This window comes from Nelumbo lutea, chromosome 2 (genome assembly GCF_056320005.1).
Source record: "Nelumbo lutea isolate HS-2025 chromosome 2, American lotus-T2T, whole genome shotgun sequence".
Lineage (NCBI taxonomy): Eukaryota > Viridiplantae > Streptophyta > Magnoliopsida > Proteales > Nelumbonaceae > Nelumbo > Nelumbo lutea.
The window spans coordinates 65,107,788-65,127,874 of NC_142685.1; the positions used below are offsets into that span (position 1 = coordinate 65,107,788).

General features: G+C 41.2%; 1 protein-coding gene across 1 annotated transcript; it reads right to left on the minus strand.

The window, feature by feature from the left end:
- Positions 1 to 347: 347 nt before the first annotated feature.
- LOC148871245 (rho GTPase-activating protein 1-like) lies at positions 348 to 9,977 on the minus strand. The gene is made up of 5 exons (XM_088971378.1): positions 8,934 to 9,977; positions 4,119 to 4,239; positions 3,836 to 3,955; positions 2,905 to 3,135; positions 348 to 1,239 (listed from the first exon to the last, which is right to left on the minus strand). The coding sequence occupies exons 1-5, from the start codon at positions 9,380 to 9,382 to the stop codon at positions 625 to 627; spliced, it is 1,536 nt and encodes a 511-aa protein (XP_088827504.1). The 5' UTR covers positions 9,383 to 9,977; the 3' UTR covers positions 348 to 624.
- Positions 9,978 to 20,087: the final 10,110 nt, after the last annotated feature.

Here is a 20,087-nt window from a genome sequence, read left to right on the forward strand (position 1 = left end):
AAGGATCAATATCCAGTAGTCATAAAAAATGGATCAACATCCTGTACAGAGTTTACAACCTGGGGGGTAGTTTATTATCAAGGAAATTACTGGTTCAACTGCACCTTTATGGTTTTACCCAATAAAAACACAATAACAACCTTGCAAAAAAACAGGTTTGGCTTGTTCTGCACATTATTGGGAATTTATGTACTGTAATTAATAAGAATAATCTCAATTTCCAAAAGATGTCATTGCCATTTGGAAAGCACATTCTAGAACCCAGTAAATTTATACTTCAGATAATTGTTATTGACTTGTTGCAAATTGCCAAAGAGATCCTCTTAAGGTAGCCTAGACGTAGTCAGTTGAAATAAATAAAATATTAAGAAATTGTTAAGGTAAAAGCACAAAACCACTGATATGGACTTTTCATGTGGATACTGGATGGAGGTAGTTTTGGGAAACCAAAAGATGTTAGTGTGGGATAACATGGAAATGTTATAAATGAAACAGAAAAGGTTAAGAAACTCCACCACAAAGATATGAAACATACATGACAATCTCTTTCTCAAGCTCCAAATAGAACATTCAGTGCCAACTTGTGATCATATTAATCATCCCTCCAACTGGACTTTGCCACCATCAGCGCCAGGCTTCAACCCTCTCTGCCCTAGAATTTATACGGCTAACAATACTGATTCCTTTTGACTTCTCAACAGGTCCTCCCACCCGAACTACGGTATGCCCATTTACTTTTCTGGTTCCCTTCTTGAGATTAGAATTACTAGATTGACCAGTCTTGTTCTTACGGTTGTTTGCTGGAACACCTGACTTGTGACCATTAGCAATACCAGTCTCTGGTCCATTTGTTAAGGTGTCAACTTGAGTTGGAACTTCACAGGGGCAATCATCAACTGGAGAGTTGTTGTCATCAAGGTTGGCTTTGTCAACAGAAGGTTGAAAACACTGGGCTCCATCATCGAAAGTGGAAGCATCTTCAGCAAGTTGAGTGGGGCTTTCTGAAACTGGTTCCTTGCTAACAAACATATGCTCTGTCTCTTCTTTAGCAGAGGTCACATCCTCCAAGCAGGTCTGAGAAGGGCTGTGGTGACCATTCTCATCAAAAGGCTCTTGGCATGAATCGGCATCTGTTTCTATCACTGAATCCTCTCTTTCTTTGAGAGTCCTTATTATCAGTGTTTTAAGGAAATTCATCACTTGCACTGCATACATCAATGCAGTCAAAGGATCTGCCATCTGCAAAATAGAATGTTAATAAGAATTATGTTATGCTCCATTGTCCATGTGGGGAGAAGTTGAATAAGAGAAAACCTAGAATATTTGATTGATTTGTGTGTGTCTATTTGTGTATATGTGCCTTTCCATTCACCAGACTTTCAATGGCAATATAAAAGTGTATTGTTACAGATCATGACAATTATCAGGCGGATCAACTTTTGGCATATGAAAACGTCCTTGGTAAAACCAGCCATGATTTCATGATACTTCCTAATGTTTAATCCACCAATATAACCACATATACTTAAGGTACTACTTCATTGCACATAGACAGGTCAGAAAGTGACTTCTTTTCCAGGTGCACTAATATTTATTATTCTTTAGCTCCTACAAGTGTTTGTTTTATCAAAAACACACAAAGAACAAAGAATTATATTATTAAAATACAAGAAGTTTTGTAAGTTTCATTCATTTTGGCATGAACACTGTTTTATTAATGGTCTTGAAAGGACAAAAAATGGAACACTATTATTGTGTGTGAGAGCATAGACATATAAAAGGAAACACCTGGTTAGCCTGACTTGAACCCAAACCAAGCGAGCCCAGTCCAAGGGAAGCTTTGACTAAGTGACTATTAGCTGTTAACACATGACCACTTATGCCAACTTAGCATAGTTCCTGAAGATTCCTAGAAAGTCCAGTATTAGGAAAGGAAAAAGAAAAACATAAATACGGAATTCACGTCCAAATGGAGCCCCAGATCCTCTTTCTCATTCTTGGACCCAGACCTGAATTTCTCTCTCTGAATGGACTCAGACCCTCTTCTTCTTCTTCCCACCAACTTCCTCTCTCTTGGATCAGAGACCTTCTCCTGCCTCCCACCAACTTCAATTTCTCAATCTCCCCTCCATCAAACCACCACCATTTCCTTGGACCTTTGGAGGCTTGATCACCACCTCTGTGGAGTCCACCCTCTTACAATTGGATCAGATGCCCAAATCTATACGCCATGGATTCAGCAATAAGGAAATAGAGAATCGGATCCTTGTTCTCTGCATCCACATCAATCTCCATAATGGTCCTGGTTAAAAGTGGAACCCAATCCTTTGGATGCACATCATCTTGTGTGTGTGTGTGTGTGCTTGCACACGTGTGCCTGTTTAAAATAGGGATTGGTCTACTAGTTGTGTCATTTAACAAAGGAATCTAAACGACCTAGGACTTCGGCTTGGCTATCTGACAAGGTGCTCAGAAGGGACCTTCATTTCCCTCTTTCCATTTTCCAATCATAGGGCAAATTTCAGCTTAAAACTCTTAGCCACCTGGCCAAAATAAGACCCTCTTTGGGGAAATTTTAAATAAATGGATAGATTATATAATTCAAGGAAAATTGCAATAGGGTTGGATATATGTGAATTGGAAGAATGAGGAGATGGCTGATCCAGAGAGAAATGGATGGTTTGGATTGGTTAAAAGTACCCTTGATCTTCCCCAACTAAATGATTCAAGAAATGAGAAATGAGATTTCTTTTTTCTTTCTTCTCCTTCGAGGTTGGGGAAATCAAGTTTGAGGACCAAAGCATACAACCAAGTGGATGTAAACTTCAAGAAATTACTATTTCAAAACAATCCAAATATGTGACTACAATAACATGCATGGAGATTTAAATATTTCTTACTCACTTGAGTCATGTTTGGAGCAAACACCATTGCAACATTGCGTGCATTCATCTTGTTTATATGTTCCTGCTGGACAACATCAGCCATCAGGTTGATGGCCCAATCCAGCAGAGCAGCTTCTGTTGGGGGTAGAAGCCTCACAAGCTGTGCACATTCATCTTCTGACTGGCATTGCATTACCTGCTCTGGTGAAAGTGAATCCAACACTCCACTAGGCAGTTCTCTAAACCAAGCCTACAAAAGCATCAACATATCAATATTAATATAGCCATATAGGCACAAAGCAACAAGGTTCAAACTTCAAAATTGAAATCACCCTCAATACGAAAGGTATTTTTGTGCAAAGAAATGACATGTTTTTTTTCCGTTTGTCTTGTTCTATGAGAGAAAAGTGTGAGTCGATGCCCATATAAAAAACATTCAATCTAGAATGTGAAGATACAAGAGACACTTTGGTTTTAAGAAGAAAAAAATATATAACAACTAAATTTAAAAAAGAAAGAACTACCAAAATACATGAGTAATCAGGAACCAATGCTTCCAGAATATGACCATATTGGCTCACTTTAGGGAACACCTAAGCCCATGGTAGACTAATTGATATCGTAACCACTTAAGCAGATCACTGCACTTACAAACTTTGAAAGAATGAAATAGATCTACAAGCAAGATCACGGAGGGGAGCCAGGTGCTGGCTATGCAATCTCCTAACTGATATCTATGGATGGTGAGTTCCCATTGACAACCATGTACACTCACCACACATGCTCCTAGGCAGAACATTAAAAGGGAGAAGAATATAACATCATTACTTTCAGATGAGAACTAACAAAATGAATGGATGTCTTCCAGAGTCCAAAATAGTCCAATCATTACAAGAAATGAAGAAATATTAGGTCATTAAAAGCAGATCATGATCAAATTGCAATAATACCTTAATAAGACCTGCGAGACAGTGAACATCAATTCCATCAGGCACAATTCCCCTATTTATTTGATCTCTGACATACTCCTCTTGACTATTTTCTGCATTAATTCTGAATATCCCTTCTGCCTGCACATTTAAGCCCAATGGAGTAATGAAACCTAAAAGCCAAAAAAGATAATAGGAAAACCATGTATACAAAGGACCAGATAGTGTAAAAGTCCTTCATTTCAAGTAGAAGGTGTATCATAACAAGGGAAAGGCAAAGGAAAACACAAGTATGGTGGCATACCTGCAACCCCCCCTGAGAGTACAAGCGTCTTTGCATCAGCAGAAGTATTGTTGGTACACTATTTCCTCTAGAATCATATGATAACTGCATGGATTCTGTTGAAACCCCAAAGACACTTGTACTACAGAAGAAGCAAATCCAAGTCAAAAGATTCACACAAATGCTGGTGCTATAGCTATCTATGTAAAGAGCCATTACCCAATCAATGTTGGTCCCAGCTATCCAGGGACATGGGAGAGGTAGACTTGACAACCCCTGTTCTCATAGTTGTAAGCCCAAGATTTTAACATTGCACCAAGCAATGACCCTTTTTCCAAGAGAAGCCATCCAGGATATTGGAAAGGGTGGACTGGATATGGATATGATGACCATCTTCAAGGGCCATTACCCAATGCTGTTCAGCTCCTGGGTATGGACTAGATACTCAATGGCTATCTACATGATTTTTAATACATAATAACCGCAACTTAAAAACTTTTGATCCTATCATTGAATCCATATTGGTTGCAGTATGAGTTGGCATTCGATAATGTAAGAAACTAAGCCAAGTAAATAACAGATCTCATATAAGTGTAATAATGATTTAGAAAAAGTCAACTTAGAATCTATTGGGTGGTGAGATCAATTCCTGTATGCTTGTACTGGGGAGCTTTGGACCCAGGGTTTGAAACTCAGATCTGACTTCTTGTACTCATTTTTTGTTCCCTGACCAGCTAAATGTTGTAACACCATTTATTGTCTTGTTACCCTGCTACTAGAACCTTATGACAGGGTATTTTTCTATTCACCATTAATGCGTGCATCTATAATTATTACTTATAAAAAATGTATTCTGTCAGTCTAAGTGTTGGATGAGTTCAATATGATAATTGAGACCCTAACCCTTGATGATAGCCCAAGTACCTAATATAACCTACAAGCCCATGCAGATAATTTTGTGATTTGAAGATGCAACTTACATGTAAATGCAAATAAACCAACATATGTAAAGACATTATACATAGACCACATAATGTGCAAAAATATGATATGTAAACATACACATAGCAAGTATATAAAGACACCAAAACACAAAAAGGTTAGATCAGATTTTATTATCATTGTCTTGGATAAGTTGCAAAACATATTCAGTATGCAAATTATATACTTAGCCATGCTAGGGCCTAGCAGTGTAGCGCTATAATGTGATGGTTTACTCTTCTAATTTGCAAAAAGTTCAAAAATTAAACAGGGCTTCATGCTTATTTAGACTTTTTCTCTTGCAATTAAGAGTACTATGCTGCTAGAGCTGCTCATTGTAGACAACTATATCGTAATGAAGAAACATCGGATATCTCCTTTTCCTGTCATTTTCTGTATATGGCACAAAATTCTATATTTTGTTACTCACGATTATGGTCAATTTTGTTATATTTTATTATTTGAATGGTTTTTTGCTAATTTAGTATTAAATAAGGTGTAAGATTATTGAAAACAAAAGAAAAACAAGATAATTAAGTAATTTTCCTGGATGGATACTCCACAAGGAGAAGACATCACACTAGTAGATTTCTCTAGTATGCTTAGATTGTTAAAGGATTTACCATTGTAATGATACAGTCCCTCGTTAATCAGCTTGAAAATTTTCTTGACAAATATTCTTTACTTAGCAAATATATCTGAAATAAGGAGACATATGAAACAAGAATGAGGTTGTCAAAATCCAAGTACCCTATTCAGAGGAAACATGCTTGTCTTCTACTTTTCTAATTCTACATGGGTCAGTTCCCTCATTTAGAGAAAAAGGGCAGACTAGTGCCTGAGGGTCCTGTCAATGGGGGTCTGGGGAGGGACAGATATATGCAGCCTTACCCCTGCACATACAGAGAGGCTGTTTCGAAGGTTTGGACCCTAGTCACCCAGGTCGCAATGGAGAGCAACCCAACCATTGCAAGGAGGGAACTGATTCAAAGGTAATCCAAACATCTGGGTTTCACACACACAAAAAAAAATAGTCTTTATTATCTTTATAGATTATTTTTATAGTATCAATCTTCAATCGTAAATTTTCAATAAAGAAGAAGAGGAATATTAAATGAAGAAGAGTGTTAAGATAACACTCAGAAATTAAAAAAAAAGGAAAGAAAAGAGAGTCTCTTCAAAAGAGACTATGCAAAGTACACACTCCCTATTTCCTAGACATCCTTATTAAATAAATCCAAACATGCCCAAAATTCACTACCAAAAGAAGCTCTCCGTATACTCTTGAACTCCAAGTGAGCTAAGATCTGGCCCAGTTAAAGAAAAAAAGATAGAAACAACTATAATAAACAATCCAGAATTTCATGTCTTCCTCCCACTTTGGACCAAAAAAAGATAGCAAGGTGTGATTGGGCAGACATTGCCCACAGTCAATGCTCAGGACTCATGGCAGAATTGGAATGGACCTAGATCTCCATGATTCTGTAACAATTTATTCTTAAAAGCAGAAAAAAGCTGGCCGCTCTCAGACTCAAACCTGCATTCCTACACCAAGCAAAGGCTATAATTTTATACTAATAAAAAATTTAAGAGAGAAAGAATAAAGAAAAGGGAAAAGAAAATTCCTAATTTTCCATTGCCAGGTGGTTATATGTGGTAAAAGTGGTCAACTAGAATACCTGAAACTCTGCCTAGTACTGCTCTAAATAGATACAGCACAGGAAGTGCATTTGCTTCAGTATTAGAAATAACAACAAAAGCCAAATGCACATCAAAGCATGTTGAACCTTCTACAATTCTCAAGACCCCACTAGAACTATCATTAAATTATATCTAAAGACCTGTGATTGTGGTTTCAAGCATGAAACAATTTCAAACCATAAATCCCTTGAAAGAAAACTAAGAAAATAAATAAATGAAAAAGTATAGAACCAAGTTCCATCCAATTGATTCATACGCACGAATTGTATAAATTGTAAGATTCGCAAATCATAAGATTCAAATAATAATCCTATTTTTTTCCAGGAAGGGGTTCAACCATAGGACTTGAACCAGGAACCTTGGAAATTGTGAAATTTATTATAAATCATAAGGCTCTGACAATAACGGCTTGAACTCAAAAACAAGTGATAGACCTAAAAAGTTTTGACCCAACCAAGGTAAGAGAAAACATTATTTGCCTGCTACAGAATTCAGTCTCATACCAGAAGCATCAAAATTTTTACCTCCAATACAACCAGATGAGTAGAAATTTAAGCAATGTTCTCAACGATAAAGAATTGGAAAAATCAATTAGCAAAGAAGCAGTCAATTTCGGGTACTCTAAAACTCAGCAGGTACAGAAGACAACGGGAAGTTTGCTCATTACAAATACTGTTCCATGTCTAAAGAGCGAAAGTTATTGCAAATCTATGAAATGCAATCTATCAATCCCATAATTCTTCTTATCATCCAAATTGACCCATAAAGTTTTCCTTAATATGAAGAACATCTTGGGAAAAGATTAAAAATCCATGAGGATCACTGTAATCTTCTTAATTGAACCTTCTTCATATTATTAGTAGCTTTAAGATAACACATGATTTTGACCTTCTTCAAATATTAATGTTAAGATGATACACGATTTTGAAAAGATTTTAATAAACTCAATGGTTTAGGGAAGGGTGAGGCTTGATGATAGCAAGATCCAGAGCAGTGTTTTAAAAGGCGTGGGAGGCCCTCCAGGCGAGGTGCTCCCAAAACGTCCTGAGGCATATGCCAGAGGCATTGACACCTCTGAGACGTATGCCTCAGGATGCCTCTTGCACTTTTTCTTGAGGCGTGCTAGAGGCATACGCCTCATGCACATCTTATATAAAAAGACAAAAAAAAAAAAAAGTAAAGGAAAGGAAAAGAAAAGAAAGGGAAGGGAAAGAAAAAGAAAGAGAAGAAAAAAAGAGAAAAGGAAAGGGAAGGGAAGAAAAGATAAGGGGAAAGAAAGTGGTTCGACAAGACCCCCCCTTCAACTAATGTTATGCATCTTTATTCTTTTTAATATAAAAGATTTTCATTAAAAATAAAGAAAAAACGAGATCCCCCCTAACTCTTCATCCTCCTCCTAACCCCCTCCTCTTAAGGAGGCTTACGCCTCCTTGTGTTCGGGAGGCTTACGCCTCTTGCATTCTGAACTATGCCTCACGCCTCTAGGTAGTGGAACGCCTCGCGTCATGCCTCCGCGTTTTAAAACATTGATCCAAAGCCAATCCAGAAATTCAAATTTTAGCTATTAAGCTCCCGATTTCCACCTTTGGTATACAGAGACTCTATCAATTGTTTTTCATTTTATCAATATCAGGTAGATTTTATTCATAGTTATTGTGCATGCAAGAATATTTTCTGGTTAACTCCATTCAGTAAAAACATATCGGAATTACAATTCAATAAATCTGGCAGTTTTTACTCATGGGGTAATGAGGCATTGAAGGTTGTAATGACGAATTCCATATGTGATGAAACCAATTTAAGTTCATGAACACTAGGATTCCTCTGAGGCCAAAGTTTTAAAATAAGATAACCGAATATTTGTTTGGCCAGTCGTTTGTATCAGCCAAACCACTCTTAAGAAAATTGCAATTCCATATAATTAAGAATGTATATTGTTCTTTCATTCCAGAAAGTTTCAACAAAGAATATGATTCTTAAACCTTCCATTGAACTCAGCAAAAACAATTTCAACAAAAATCTAATGAATCCGCCAGAAAATCACTGATTAAAAAAAAAAAAAAAAACTCATACCCACCATATAAAATCATTAGAAGATTACCAAATTCAAATAGAAAAGCGTCAAAAGGAGGATGTTGAACAAATTCAGCTAACCTGGCACTAGGAGGCCTCCTGGGAACCTCAGGTTCGAACTCCACCGGCAGCCCGAGGAACCCATTAAACCGATCGAAGGTGACATGTGCAACATGGCGAACGTTAGTCGGCCAGCCGATCTCCATCGAGCAAAGCTCCTCCCTCTCAGTCCTACAAGCAATCAAAGACTTGCGAAAAGCAGTTACCAAAAGGGCCAACAGAGACAACTGATCTCCCTCCTTGTCTCTTTCCTTCCGCTCCCCGTCCTCGTCGGTACCCGAACCGTCGTCGCCTTCGTCTTCGGCTACAGGAGAAGAGCTATGGTCGTTGTTGCTGCTGCTGTTAATAAGGGACTGAGACTGGGTCTGCATCTGATGGGTCTGGCGTGCGCCATCATTGGGTGTGGGTACGCAAGACAGGGAGCTTGGAGATGAAGGGAAGTGTGATGGGGAGTGGAGGACTTCCGTCATGGCTGGAAATGAAAAGGAGCTCGGGAGAAAAAATTCAACAAAAAATAAGAAAAAAACATAAAAAAAAAAAAGAAATTATGCAGCTAGAAACCACTAGAAATGCAGGGGCTTTTGGGAGAACTAGAGAAACAATAAGATTGAGGAAATGGGTTTTGAAAATTTAGTAGAGTTGGATTGAAGGAAGGGTTTTGGGTGGTGGGACGTGAGCATCATTAACGATTACTTTATCTTTTTCTCCTCTCTCGCTTCGATTTGGATGTTTAAAGAAGCAAGAGAGAGAGAGGGGGGGGGGGGGGATGTGTTTGAGAGAGAGAGAGAGAGAGAGTTGTAGTTGTAGACTTGTAGCCTTGTTGGAAATAAATTCAATATTTAATTATCTCTGCGTGTATATAAAATGTAGAGAGAGAAGGTTGGGTAGATATAGACATGGAAGGTATGAAGTGAAGTGCTTTGTCTGCTTCAATGAGACGCCTTCATTTCATCTCATTCCTTCTCAATTCTCATCCTTCTTATACGGACTACGGATTTTTCCTCTCTCTCCTCTCCCACCCTCTCTCTCTCTCTCTCTACTTCATTTGAAAACCAGGTGTTTCCCTCTGCGTGATTCAAACGTTCCTCTTTTTAACAGTTTACCGAGGCAACAAACAAACAAATCCCAAGGGGAGATTGTACATGTGGCAGTTAGACAATGGATAGAACCCTGGGTCCCACCTCCTGACGTGGCTAACCACCTGATATCTAGGGATTTTACTTGATTGATGTTTTAGTGGAGTAGATCATCTTCAGTTTACACCATGCATAGAAGACTTCAGCCCAGAAATGGTAAAAAAAAAGACAAAAAGAAGGGATAAGAAGACTTAAAGAGCCCCCTTCGATTCAATGCTACTGAAGACCAGCTTGACCTTTTTCTTTCTTTCACAATTGGATTCTGGAATCGGGAATCTGGACCAAACAACGTCCCTTCCGGTTACCCGTTTATCCGACCCGACTGACATGTCATTGGGGCCCAAAGTACTGCTCTCAAATCTTAACTATTGGATGTGGAAATTCTTTCTAGGGGAATGAATGTCTAAACCCTAAAGTTTAAACCAATTAACCTTAATTTAACCAAACACTTATTTCAAGGAACATGTCAACAAAAACCGTTCCCCTTGCGACTTTTTCAGCTTTTTTTTTTTCATTTATTTATATTATTTTATTTTGTTAAATATAGTTTATTAATATTTAATTTGATTAGTTAAAAAGTATTTAAATGCCCATATTAAGGCGATATAGGACTAATACAAGTACATTAACTACCTAAGTAATGATGTCCCACTCGGTCTGATCGGATGGTTAGACCGTTTGAACCAGAACTCTAAAGCCCAAATGATCATTGGTGAGATGGGCAGTCAATTCGAAGAATTCCATGTATGAAATTGGCAAGCTAGGATAAGTATTTAAACTCTCTAATTACAAGTCTTTTTCTTCCTTTTCTTTATTGTTTTGGAGGGTGGGGTTTATCTCTTTGTACACAATTTGCTTCTTAGTCTTGGGCCAATTGCCAAATTCATCTTTGGTTTCTTATTATTAGGCCTCTTGATTGGTACATACTATGAACTGGTTTGTTAGACATGATATATTTGTATCAAGATAAACAAATCCTCTATATCAATGGAAAATTTCAGATGTAGTATTATTAAGTATAATATAGAACTAATGTAGGCTAAGATCTCTAAATACATGACATCTCCAATTTGTCCTCTCTTTCACTACCAGTATTAATTAGACAAACACTAAGGTTGCGTTTGAATGCAGTGTAAAAGTACAATTAAACCGGTTAAATTGTATATCGATCGGTTTAAAGTTATGGATCGCTGTAAATGGAAAGTGGGATTATTGATGTAAGTGTTTACATTGTTTTTTATGGAAGTTATAATTTACATTAATTATTGATATAAAACTTGATGTAAGTGGAGCTTTACATTGGTTTTTGGTGTTTAATTATACTCCATCCAAATCCAAATGGCTACAAATATTTACACCGCAAACAAATGCAGCGTAAATAACCCATTTTCCTAATTGAAAGAAAAACAACTTACAAACAGGTCTCTTCACCTTCTCCTTGAGACAATTTGAGTTGGCCATGTTGTGTACCTCATTCCTCAATCCACATCAGCTCAATAGCTACTACTTGAGCTTTTTTCCAAACTGATTCAACCTCTTTTCCTGGTACCAACTGTGCTGTCACTTGTAAGATTCTTGGCTTACAAAAATTTCTCTAAACAATTCCTTTAAGCTGACGCTTGCCACTTTTGACAACGTGAGAGGAAGAACAAGTAGATGATGTGAGATGGGGCCAAGACAATGGAGTAGTTAGGCAAAACAAGACATGAATTAATAACACAAGATGCATTGCATCATAATTTCATTCTCTGTTGTCCTTACTAGAGATAAGATCAACCCTTTTAGAGAAAAAGGAGAGAGAGAGAAGCACTTGACTACTCAGATTCTACATTTTAGAAAGACAAAGACATTCTCTCCTTTTGTGGCGTTAGGTGGGCTTGTCTAGTCCAAGGGTATCAAACCACTTGTCAATGTTCATTCTGGCCCCCATCAAACAACCTCATTACGTTTCCTCTTAAGCTCTCAATCATAATTGTGTTTTAAATTGTAATGTCCCAACAAGGGAATGGGTAGAGGAAGGGATGATGGTTATGTGTGTGGCATCCACCAACTAATCCTATTCATTTCTCAATTCTCCTGGTGACATGGGTAGAAGAAGAGAAGAGATGATGTTCATGTGGATCAATCACCTCTGCTCTGGTTTTCTGTGTTTTGGTAAGGAAAAGGATATTTTTTCCAACTTTTTCTATGTTCTGCTCATTTTTAGGGCTTTTGCATCATAAAGTGGTGTTAAGTTTTCAAAACTTCTCTGAGTCAGAGAAAGGAAAGGCTCAGTAAATAGTTCTCTTTTTACTCTTTTTGCAGGAACCTGCAAAAGCAGCTCAGGTGGGTACTATTAGATGGTTTTTAACTGTTCAAATTTGAACCCAGAATGGCGGGCTCTCTCTCTCTTTCAAATGTCAGTTACTTTCTGCAGAGGGAGAGAGAGAGATGGATAATGAAATAGGCTGAAAACTGGGAAGAGACAGATGCATGAACTTGGGTGAGCATACTTCAATTAAAACCGAATAACCGAACTGAAATTTCGGGTTCGGTGCTTTCGGGTCGGTTAAATCGGGTATTTGGTCCGATGTTCGGGTTTCAGTTTCAGTTATTGTATTTAGCAGTTCGGCTAACAAAAAAAACCGAACTTCTATAGGTAAATTAGTAATTTCCTAAATCTCAATAGAATGGGTGCACTAGGATATTCAAAAAAACGCAAATCCCCTTCTCCTTCGTCGGTTCATCTTCCTCTCCGAACTGGGAATTAATCGAAAAATTGATATTAATAATTTCCTAAATTTGTAATTGTTTCCTCATATCATAGAAATTATAGAAATTATGAAGTAATGTATGATAATAGTTCTTTGCAAATCGATATTTATGTTTAATTTTTTAAAGTTATATATAACAGGTCTTTGTAAATGACTCACCTATTTGAAGTTCGGTTTAATTGAAACAATCGAATTAACCGAAAAAAATTTGGTTTTGTTTGTTTTTTAACCAAATTTTGGTTTCGGTTTAGTTTTCAATTATATTAATTCGGTTTTGAAAAGTTAGATTTATTCGGTTTGGTTTTAAACAAAACAAAACGTTTGCTCATCCCTAGCATGAACTGGTTTGTCAAACAACCATCACTCTATCAGGGTCTAGGGGGTCAATCTTCAAGCCCTCAACTTACAAAGCTACACAACTCAGTCAGTTGGAGTGGGTTAGTAATTGGCAAGGTTTTTAAAATCAGATCGGACAGGGAGTGGTTCTGGGGATCAGTTCACAGGTCGAATGGTCTAACTGTTTGGTCCGAATGAATTGCCCATTCTGACAAAAAAAACAGAAAAAAGCTAAAAATTATTACTTGGATTGATGGTTTGACCACCTAAATTAACAATTTATTGACTAAATCAATAGTTTTTGACCAAAAAACGTTTTTGGGATGAAATAAAATCAACCAATATTCCCAATTTTTTCCGGTGATTCGAGTTTTGAAAACACTAGTAACTGGAGTTATTTCTCACATAAAAGGGTATCTGCTTTGTTTAGGGAAATAGGCTGAACAAGAAGGAATCGTCCAGACCTTGGGGCCCAAAATTGCCGCCCCCCCAATATTCCTCTCTATTCCCTATAAACGAGGTGAATATGACAAAAAATCATTGACTTATGGTCACAATAAATTCCCATTTTAGACGAATTTAATATTAAAATATTAAAATTTGCATCAACCAATATTACTTTGTGGAAGACAGTGATAAAAGGTGGGTCATAGACTCATGGAGTGTGGGGGCTGGAAGATTGCACAAATGACCAGCAACCAAAATGATCCTCTATACTTGATAGATGGATTTGATCGACCATTTAATTCTCTCACATGAAATAAAAATATGGTAGGTTAGGTAGAGGAAAGCTTCCTACTTGACCCAGTTAGGGTATCTTATCCAAAAATAAAAATAAAAAGGCAAACGACTAATGTGGCAAAGAATTTCGTTAAAACATGAACACAAGTTAAAAAATATTGCAATTTATTGGCGCATATTATATGATATGTATGGTTTTTGAATTTAGGCAGGGTTTTTAAGTTTTATAACTTTTAAGATACTTAATTATTAAAATAAGTCATTTTGTTAGCATTAATGAGATTTATGAGTTTGCTAAGGTATGATTAATTATTTTACTTATTTTACTATTTCTTCATATATATTTTTATGTATTTATAACTAATATTTAGGATGATGATTCTGTAATTAAGATGGTCACTCAGCACCCCTCATAATATGGAGGTGCGAGAACAAACCCATATGGCTGGCTGCAGGTTCTCAGTGGTGAGGTGAATGGACCTCACATGACTATCCACAACACACTATCCCTGTGAATTGGGAATATTTCCCCCTCTATAATACTATACAGAGGTTGAAATGTTCTCCATCCGGACTCCTCACATCCATCCTACTCTATACCCACCCCTTATATCCACATGTATCTAATGTGTATCCTTACTCCCAATAAGTCTCTTAAAATCGTTGTTCTGATCTTTGCATTTTTGTTTTCTTGGTTCGTTGAACCATGCGGGGGAGGGAGGTGGCAGTCCATTTCCATACCCATAACTCTCCAACCCTGATGGCAATGGGAATTGATTCAATTATAATAATAATAATAATAGGAAAAAGTACAAAACAAGGTGGAATTCAGGGCTTATGTAGCAAGGACATAGATGATTTACAGGATCCCACATCAAATTGAGGGATTAAATTTGCATATTATCCCTCTTCCTCACCAAAAATCCTTCCAATGCCTTCAATTGGAGATAGAAGAACAGAACCCATGGCTGTCTGTGGGTAGGGAACCCTTACAACCATTGAGTTCTGATGGAGCGCGATCCGACCGGTCTTAGCTGTCAACGACCTTGCTTCTGAACGGGGTAGCAGGGAACCTGAAACGGAGGAGATGAGGAAGCTCCGGGGGGGAACCCGGTGTAGCGGCTCCGAAGCTCAAGTTAGAATCCTTCAAAAGCAAGATAATACCAGATAGCGCAAAGTTTGCATACCTTCTTTGCTGGGGGGCAGGGGGCTCTTATAATCACTTCGCACACTCGTTCCAAGGCCCTTGTCAGGTCGGGTATGATTACCCTTGCACTTGTCAATTCGGCTATCGTCCTTTCTGCTGGGACAGAACCGTCACTGCCTAACCGTCTTTCTAACTGGAGATGGCGGTGTCAGTGGCGATGGCAGGTGGCCGTTTAAAGTGCGGCCGCCAAGCGTCAGATCCCAAGTCAGTCAGGTGCGGCGCCCTCGGGCACGGACTTCCTCAGTGTCAGGCATGGTACGACTTGTTTGGTTTTGGTGCCCAGAAGGTGATGCGGAGTGGTGAGCGAGGCGAAGTCTTGAGTTCGGAGGTATCTATAGGGCAGGTCAGTTCGGCGAGGTGAATCCTGAACTGTCACAAGGTTGGCCAGCTCGGTGAGGTATATCCCGAGCTGTTACAAGGTTGGTCAGTTCGGCGAGGTGAATCCCGAACTGTTACAACGTTGGTCAGCTTGGCGAGGTATATCCCGAGCTGTTACAAGGTTGGTCAGTTCGGCGAGGTGAATCCCGAACTGTTACAAGGTTGGCCAACTCGGCGAGGTATATCCCGAGCTGTTACAAGGTTGGTCAGTTCGGCGAGGTGAATCCCGAACTGTTATAAGGTTGGCCAGCTCGGCGAGGTATATCCCGAGCTGTTACAAGGTTGGTTAGTTCGGCGAGGTGAATCCCGAACTGTTACAAGGTTGGCCAGCTCGGCGAGGTATATCCCGAGCTGTTACAAGGTTGGTCAGTTCGGCGAGGTATATCCCGAGCTGTTATAAGGTTGGCCAGTTCGGATTACTCTGGTTTTGGGCCAAGGGTGAGTTCGGGCCCCCCGTAGGGAGTTCGGTCCGCTGGTGTCCCCTTGTTCACGCCTAGGCTTGGCCCTTTTGCCGAGCTGTCGTTTCTGCCACATGTCTAATAACTGTGAGGTCGGGCCAAATCTTCCTTCATCAATTGCCCCCACTCCTCGCGCCAAGGGTCTTCCCCTGGTGCGGGGAGTTTCGCGAGGTAGTAGGTGGATTTGCCCCGTCCCTTGGATCTTGACTGTGCGAGTTGCTTTTGCCAGGGTTCTTCGGTTTTTGTGAAAGCTGGAAATGTGCCTACTCATAAATGCTGATGGTTGCGACAACGCGCATTTTAAATTTCAAAAATTTGCGCCGCTGGGACGTGACAGCGGGTCATTCAAAAAGGCGCGCCACTACTGTACGTGCGCGGGCGGATGTCAGGGAGACGTGCGGCGCGGTCAGTTTCGGAAAAGACGCATGTTGGCGCGACATCGGTTTCAAAAAGGCGTGCGCTGACGTTTCGCTCTTTTTGGAAAGACGTGCGCCAATCACGTCTCAACCTTACGGGACGTGCGGTCAGCGAAAACGTGGGTCATCGGATCGTCTTTGATCTGCACGGTTGATCCTTGGTTACTGTAGCTATAAATAGTGGGGGACCCTAGTCGATTTGTCACTTCTGCGGTGTCTACTGAGCTCGCGTCCAAATTTTCAGCTCGCGTCAAGGCTGGTTACATAGCCTTCAATGTTCTTTGGCTTGTTCCCGTCTCCAGAGCCTTCAAAACTTTCTTCCGGTGAGTACCTTCCTGAATCCACCTTTTCCTCAATGTCTAGCTTTGATAGCTTAGACGACTCTTCAAGTAGGGCCGACATAGGTTCTACCAACCAAGCCGTGTCCCCCGATTGCCTCAGTGATCCTGAGGTGGAACTCGAGGACTATGAACTGGTAGGCCGAGCCGCCTCGGGCAGTTTGGCATCTACCTCCCGTCGAGGTCGGATGCTAGATAGGTTTGGTCCCTCGACCATGACGCCTGAGGGGCTTCAATCCATACTTATGTCTTACAACCTTCCCGGGGGGTATACATATTTTATTCCTTCGGGTAGCTTTCCTTGGGAACACGGTCCTGATGAGATCGTGATTTTTCAAGAGCAGCTCGCTACGGGGTTGCGACTTCCTTTCCACCCCCTTCTCGTCGAAGTCATAAACCATTTCGGTGTCACCATTGGCCAACTTCATCCGAACTCTATTCGGAACCTAGTGGGGACAGTTTCCCTTTTTTGCGAGCAGAACTTCCCCTTGGACTTAGAGATATTCTCCTCCATCTTGATGCTCAAGAGACAGGTGGGTTCTCTTCCTGGGGGAAGACGGGCGTATTACCTTTCTCCTCGCCAGGGTTTTAAGCTTCTGCACGATCTTCCTAATAAGGTCTCGGCGTGGAAGCGAGACTACTTCGGTGTGCGAAGTGCACAAGGATGGCCCTTTCAGACCGGGTGGGGTGAGGCTGCTCCCGATTCAGGTGTTACTCTCGATAAAGAGACGGTGAAGGGCCTCCGACAATGGGCATGGCAGGGTTTAAAGTGCCATCACTACTTAACGGAGGCCAAGCTTATTGCGGCCGGCCTGAGTTCGGGTAGGTTTCTAGCTATGCAGTTTCTTGCTTGCTTTGTTCTTTCATTTTTTTTTTCTGATGTCGAACTCATTTCTGCAAGTGTGATGGATGCGGAGAGAACTCGTGGGGGGCGTCTGTTCCAAGGTACGAAGAGGAGGAAGCGGGTCGGCAAGCGAACTCATACCGAGCTGCCCCTGGACGAGGAGCCCCAAGTTCCAGACCACATGCCGGAGGATCTGCCCAGGGAGCCCGTGGTGACTCCACCGATGCACGAAACTGCCAGGGCGCCTTACGCTGAGACCACTCATACGGGCGCTCATGCATACTCAAGTGCTCCTGCACACTCTGGGCCCTCGGGTTCGGGAGCTCAAGGGGAGTTCAGGAGCATGTTGACGCTGAACTACGCTCTTCAGAAGAGTACGGAGGCTACTTTCCCTGAGGAGATCGCGGCGTGGACCGATCTTCCTTTGAATCGGGTTGCCTGCTGCATCGTGACACATGCTATGGTGGTAAGTTAGATTTCGTCTGCCTTTTTCATTTCCTGTCGCTTTTGCTGTTATTGCTCACTTGTTTCTTTTGGTAGGTGAATTCTTCAATTCATGCCTTAGCGGCCCAACTGGAGAGGAGCTCGCGACAGGCGCGAGCTGCTGAGGCTGCCGCTCATGCTGCTAAAGAAGCTTTCCGCGCTGCAAAGGCGAATACCCGGGCTGCTGAGGCGGCCGCTTATGCTGCCGAAGAGGCTGCTCGCGTCGCGATGGCTAGGCAGGCAAGGTCTCAGCGTGACGCCGAGGCCATGGGGGTAGTTGTCAAGCATATGGCAGACTTGAAGTTGGATTTGCAGCATCAAGTCGAATATCTTCAAGAGGACATCAGGGAGAGAACACAGATTTTTTCCCAAGGCATTGAAGACGCCAAGAAGAAGGCCGTTGAAGACAACATTGCTTCTCCGCGTTTTGACGATCTGATGGTGGATTCTTACAGGAGGGGGTTCAAACTGAGCAGGTGGATGATCTGGAATACGTACCCCGACCTCGACGTTAGAGCCATATCCACTTCGCGTATAACTCAAGAGATGGCCAATGCTGCCGATGGCGAGCCGGACTCTGAAGGAGAGGCAGGGCCTTCGGGTGTTGTTGAAGTGCCTTCTAATGGCGAAGAAGTAGCTCCGGGCATGTAACAATTTTTTTTAAGCGCCTTCTAATGGCCAATGTACTCATGTTTCTTGCAACGGAATAGATAATCTTTTTGCCCAAGTGTTCCTTTTTCCCGAACTGATTCTTCGAACTGAATATGCAACTTTCTTGCCCGGGTTATTATACTTCCGCGACCTGTTTTGCTGCGAACTGATTTTTTGTTGACCTGATAATATGCTCTTCTTTGCTTGTTTACACCGAGGTTCTTCTTGGCTCTGCATCGTGGCACATAGGACCTGATTTCGTCCACTTCGCTTGGCAGTTTATAGGTAGTATCACCTTAAGTTCACGATGTTCCACGCTCGAGGTATTTGTTTGCCTTCCAAGGTTTCGAGTTCGTATGCCCCCCTGAGCGCTCTTTTTACTTTATAGGGCCCTTCCCAGTTTGGTCCAAGTTTGCCTACGCCGGGTTCGGGCATCATAATCTTACGAAGGACCAGGTCACTGACTCGGAAGCTTCGTCGCTTTACTCTGGTGTTGTAGTAGCGAGCTACCTGCTGCTGGTATGCCACTGTTCGGATGTGCGCGAGGTCCCTTACCTCGTCCAATAGGTCAAGGTTGGTACGTAACTCGTCTCCGTTCGTCCGATCATCGTATGTTTCTAGTCGCAATGTTGGTACTTCGATTTCCGCCGGGATCACTACTTCAGTGTCGTAGGTGAGGTTGAAGGGGGTTTCTCCCGTGGCGGTTTTTTCTGTAGTTCGGTGAGCCCATAAGACACTTGGTAGCTCTTCGGCCCACAATCCCTTAGCTCGATCTAGACGTGCTTTCAGTCCGCGCAGGATGGCTCTGTTCATTACTTCCGTCTGACCGTTTGCCTGCGGGTGCGCGACTGACGTGAAGTTTTGCCGAATCCCCATGTTCTGGCACCACTCTTGGAACTTGATATCCTAGAACTGCTTGGCGTTGTCGGAGATTAGTACCCGAGGTAACCCGAAGCGACATACTATGTTCTTCCAAAAGAAGTTCTGTATGTTTTGGGCCGTGACAGTTGCCAAAGGTTCGGCTTCTATCCACTTCGTAAAGTAATCTACTGCAACAACTAGGAATTTTCTTCCACTTGTTGCTGGTGGGAATGGCCCCAGGAGGTCGATGCCCCATTGTGCAAAGGGCCACGGGCTGGTGAGGTATTTGAGGTCGGAGGCAGGTTGATGGTAGATATTGGCGTGCTTCTGACACTTGTCGCATTTTCTGACGAGCTCGACAACTTCTGCCTTCATCGTTGGCTAGTAGTATCCTTGTCGAAGTGCTTTTTGGGCGAGTGCTCTGCCCCCCAAGTGTCCACCGCACAGGCCTTCATGAGTGTCGCGGAGTACGAACTCAGCTTCGGCAGGTCGCAGGCAACGCAAGTAGGGGAGCGTGTAGGACCGTCGGTATAACCGTTCATCTATTATGACGTATTTGGCTGCCTGGCGCTG

What these genes read in the sequence shown, in the direction of transcription:
- LOC148871245 (XM_088971378.1), bottom strand. Translation starts at nt 9,382, where the DNA reads ATGACGGAAGTCCTCCACTCCCCATCACACTTCCCTTCATCTCCAAGC. An exon ending in AGGAGGCCTCCTAGTGCCAG is followed by an intron (nt 4,240 to 8,933) that starts GTTAGCTGAATT and finishes CTTCTTCTGTAG; the next exon opens with TACAAGTGTCTTTGGGGTTT. An exon ending in GTCTCGCAGGTCTTATTAAG is followed by an intron (nt 3,136 to 3,835) that starts GTATTATTGCAA and finishes ATGCTTTTGTAG; the next exon opens with GCTTGGTTTAGAGAACTGCC.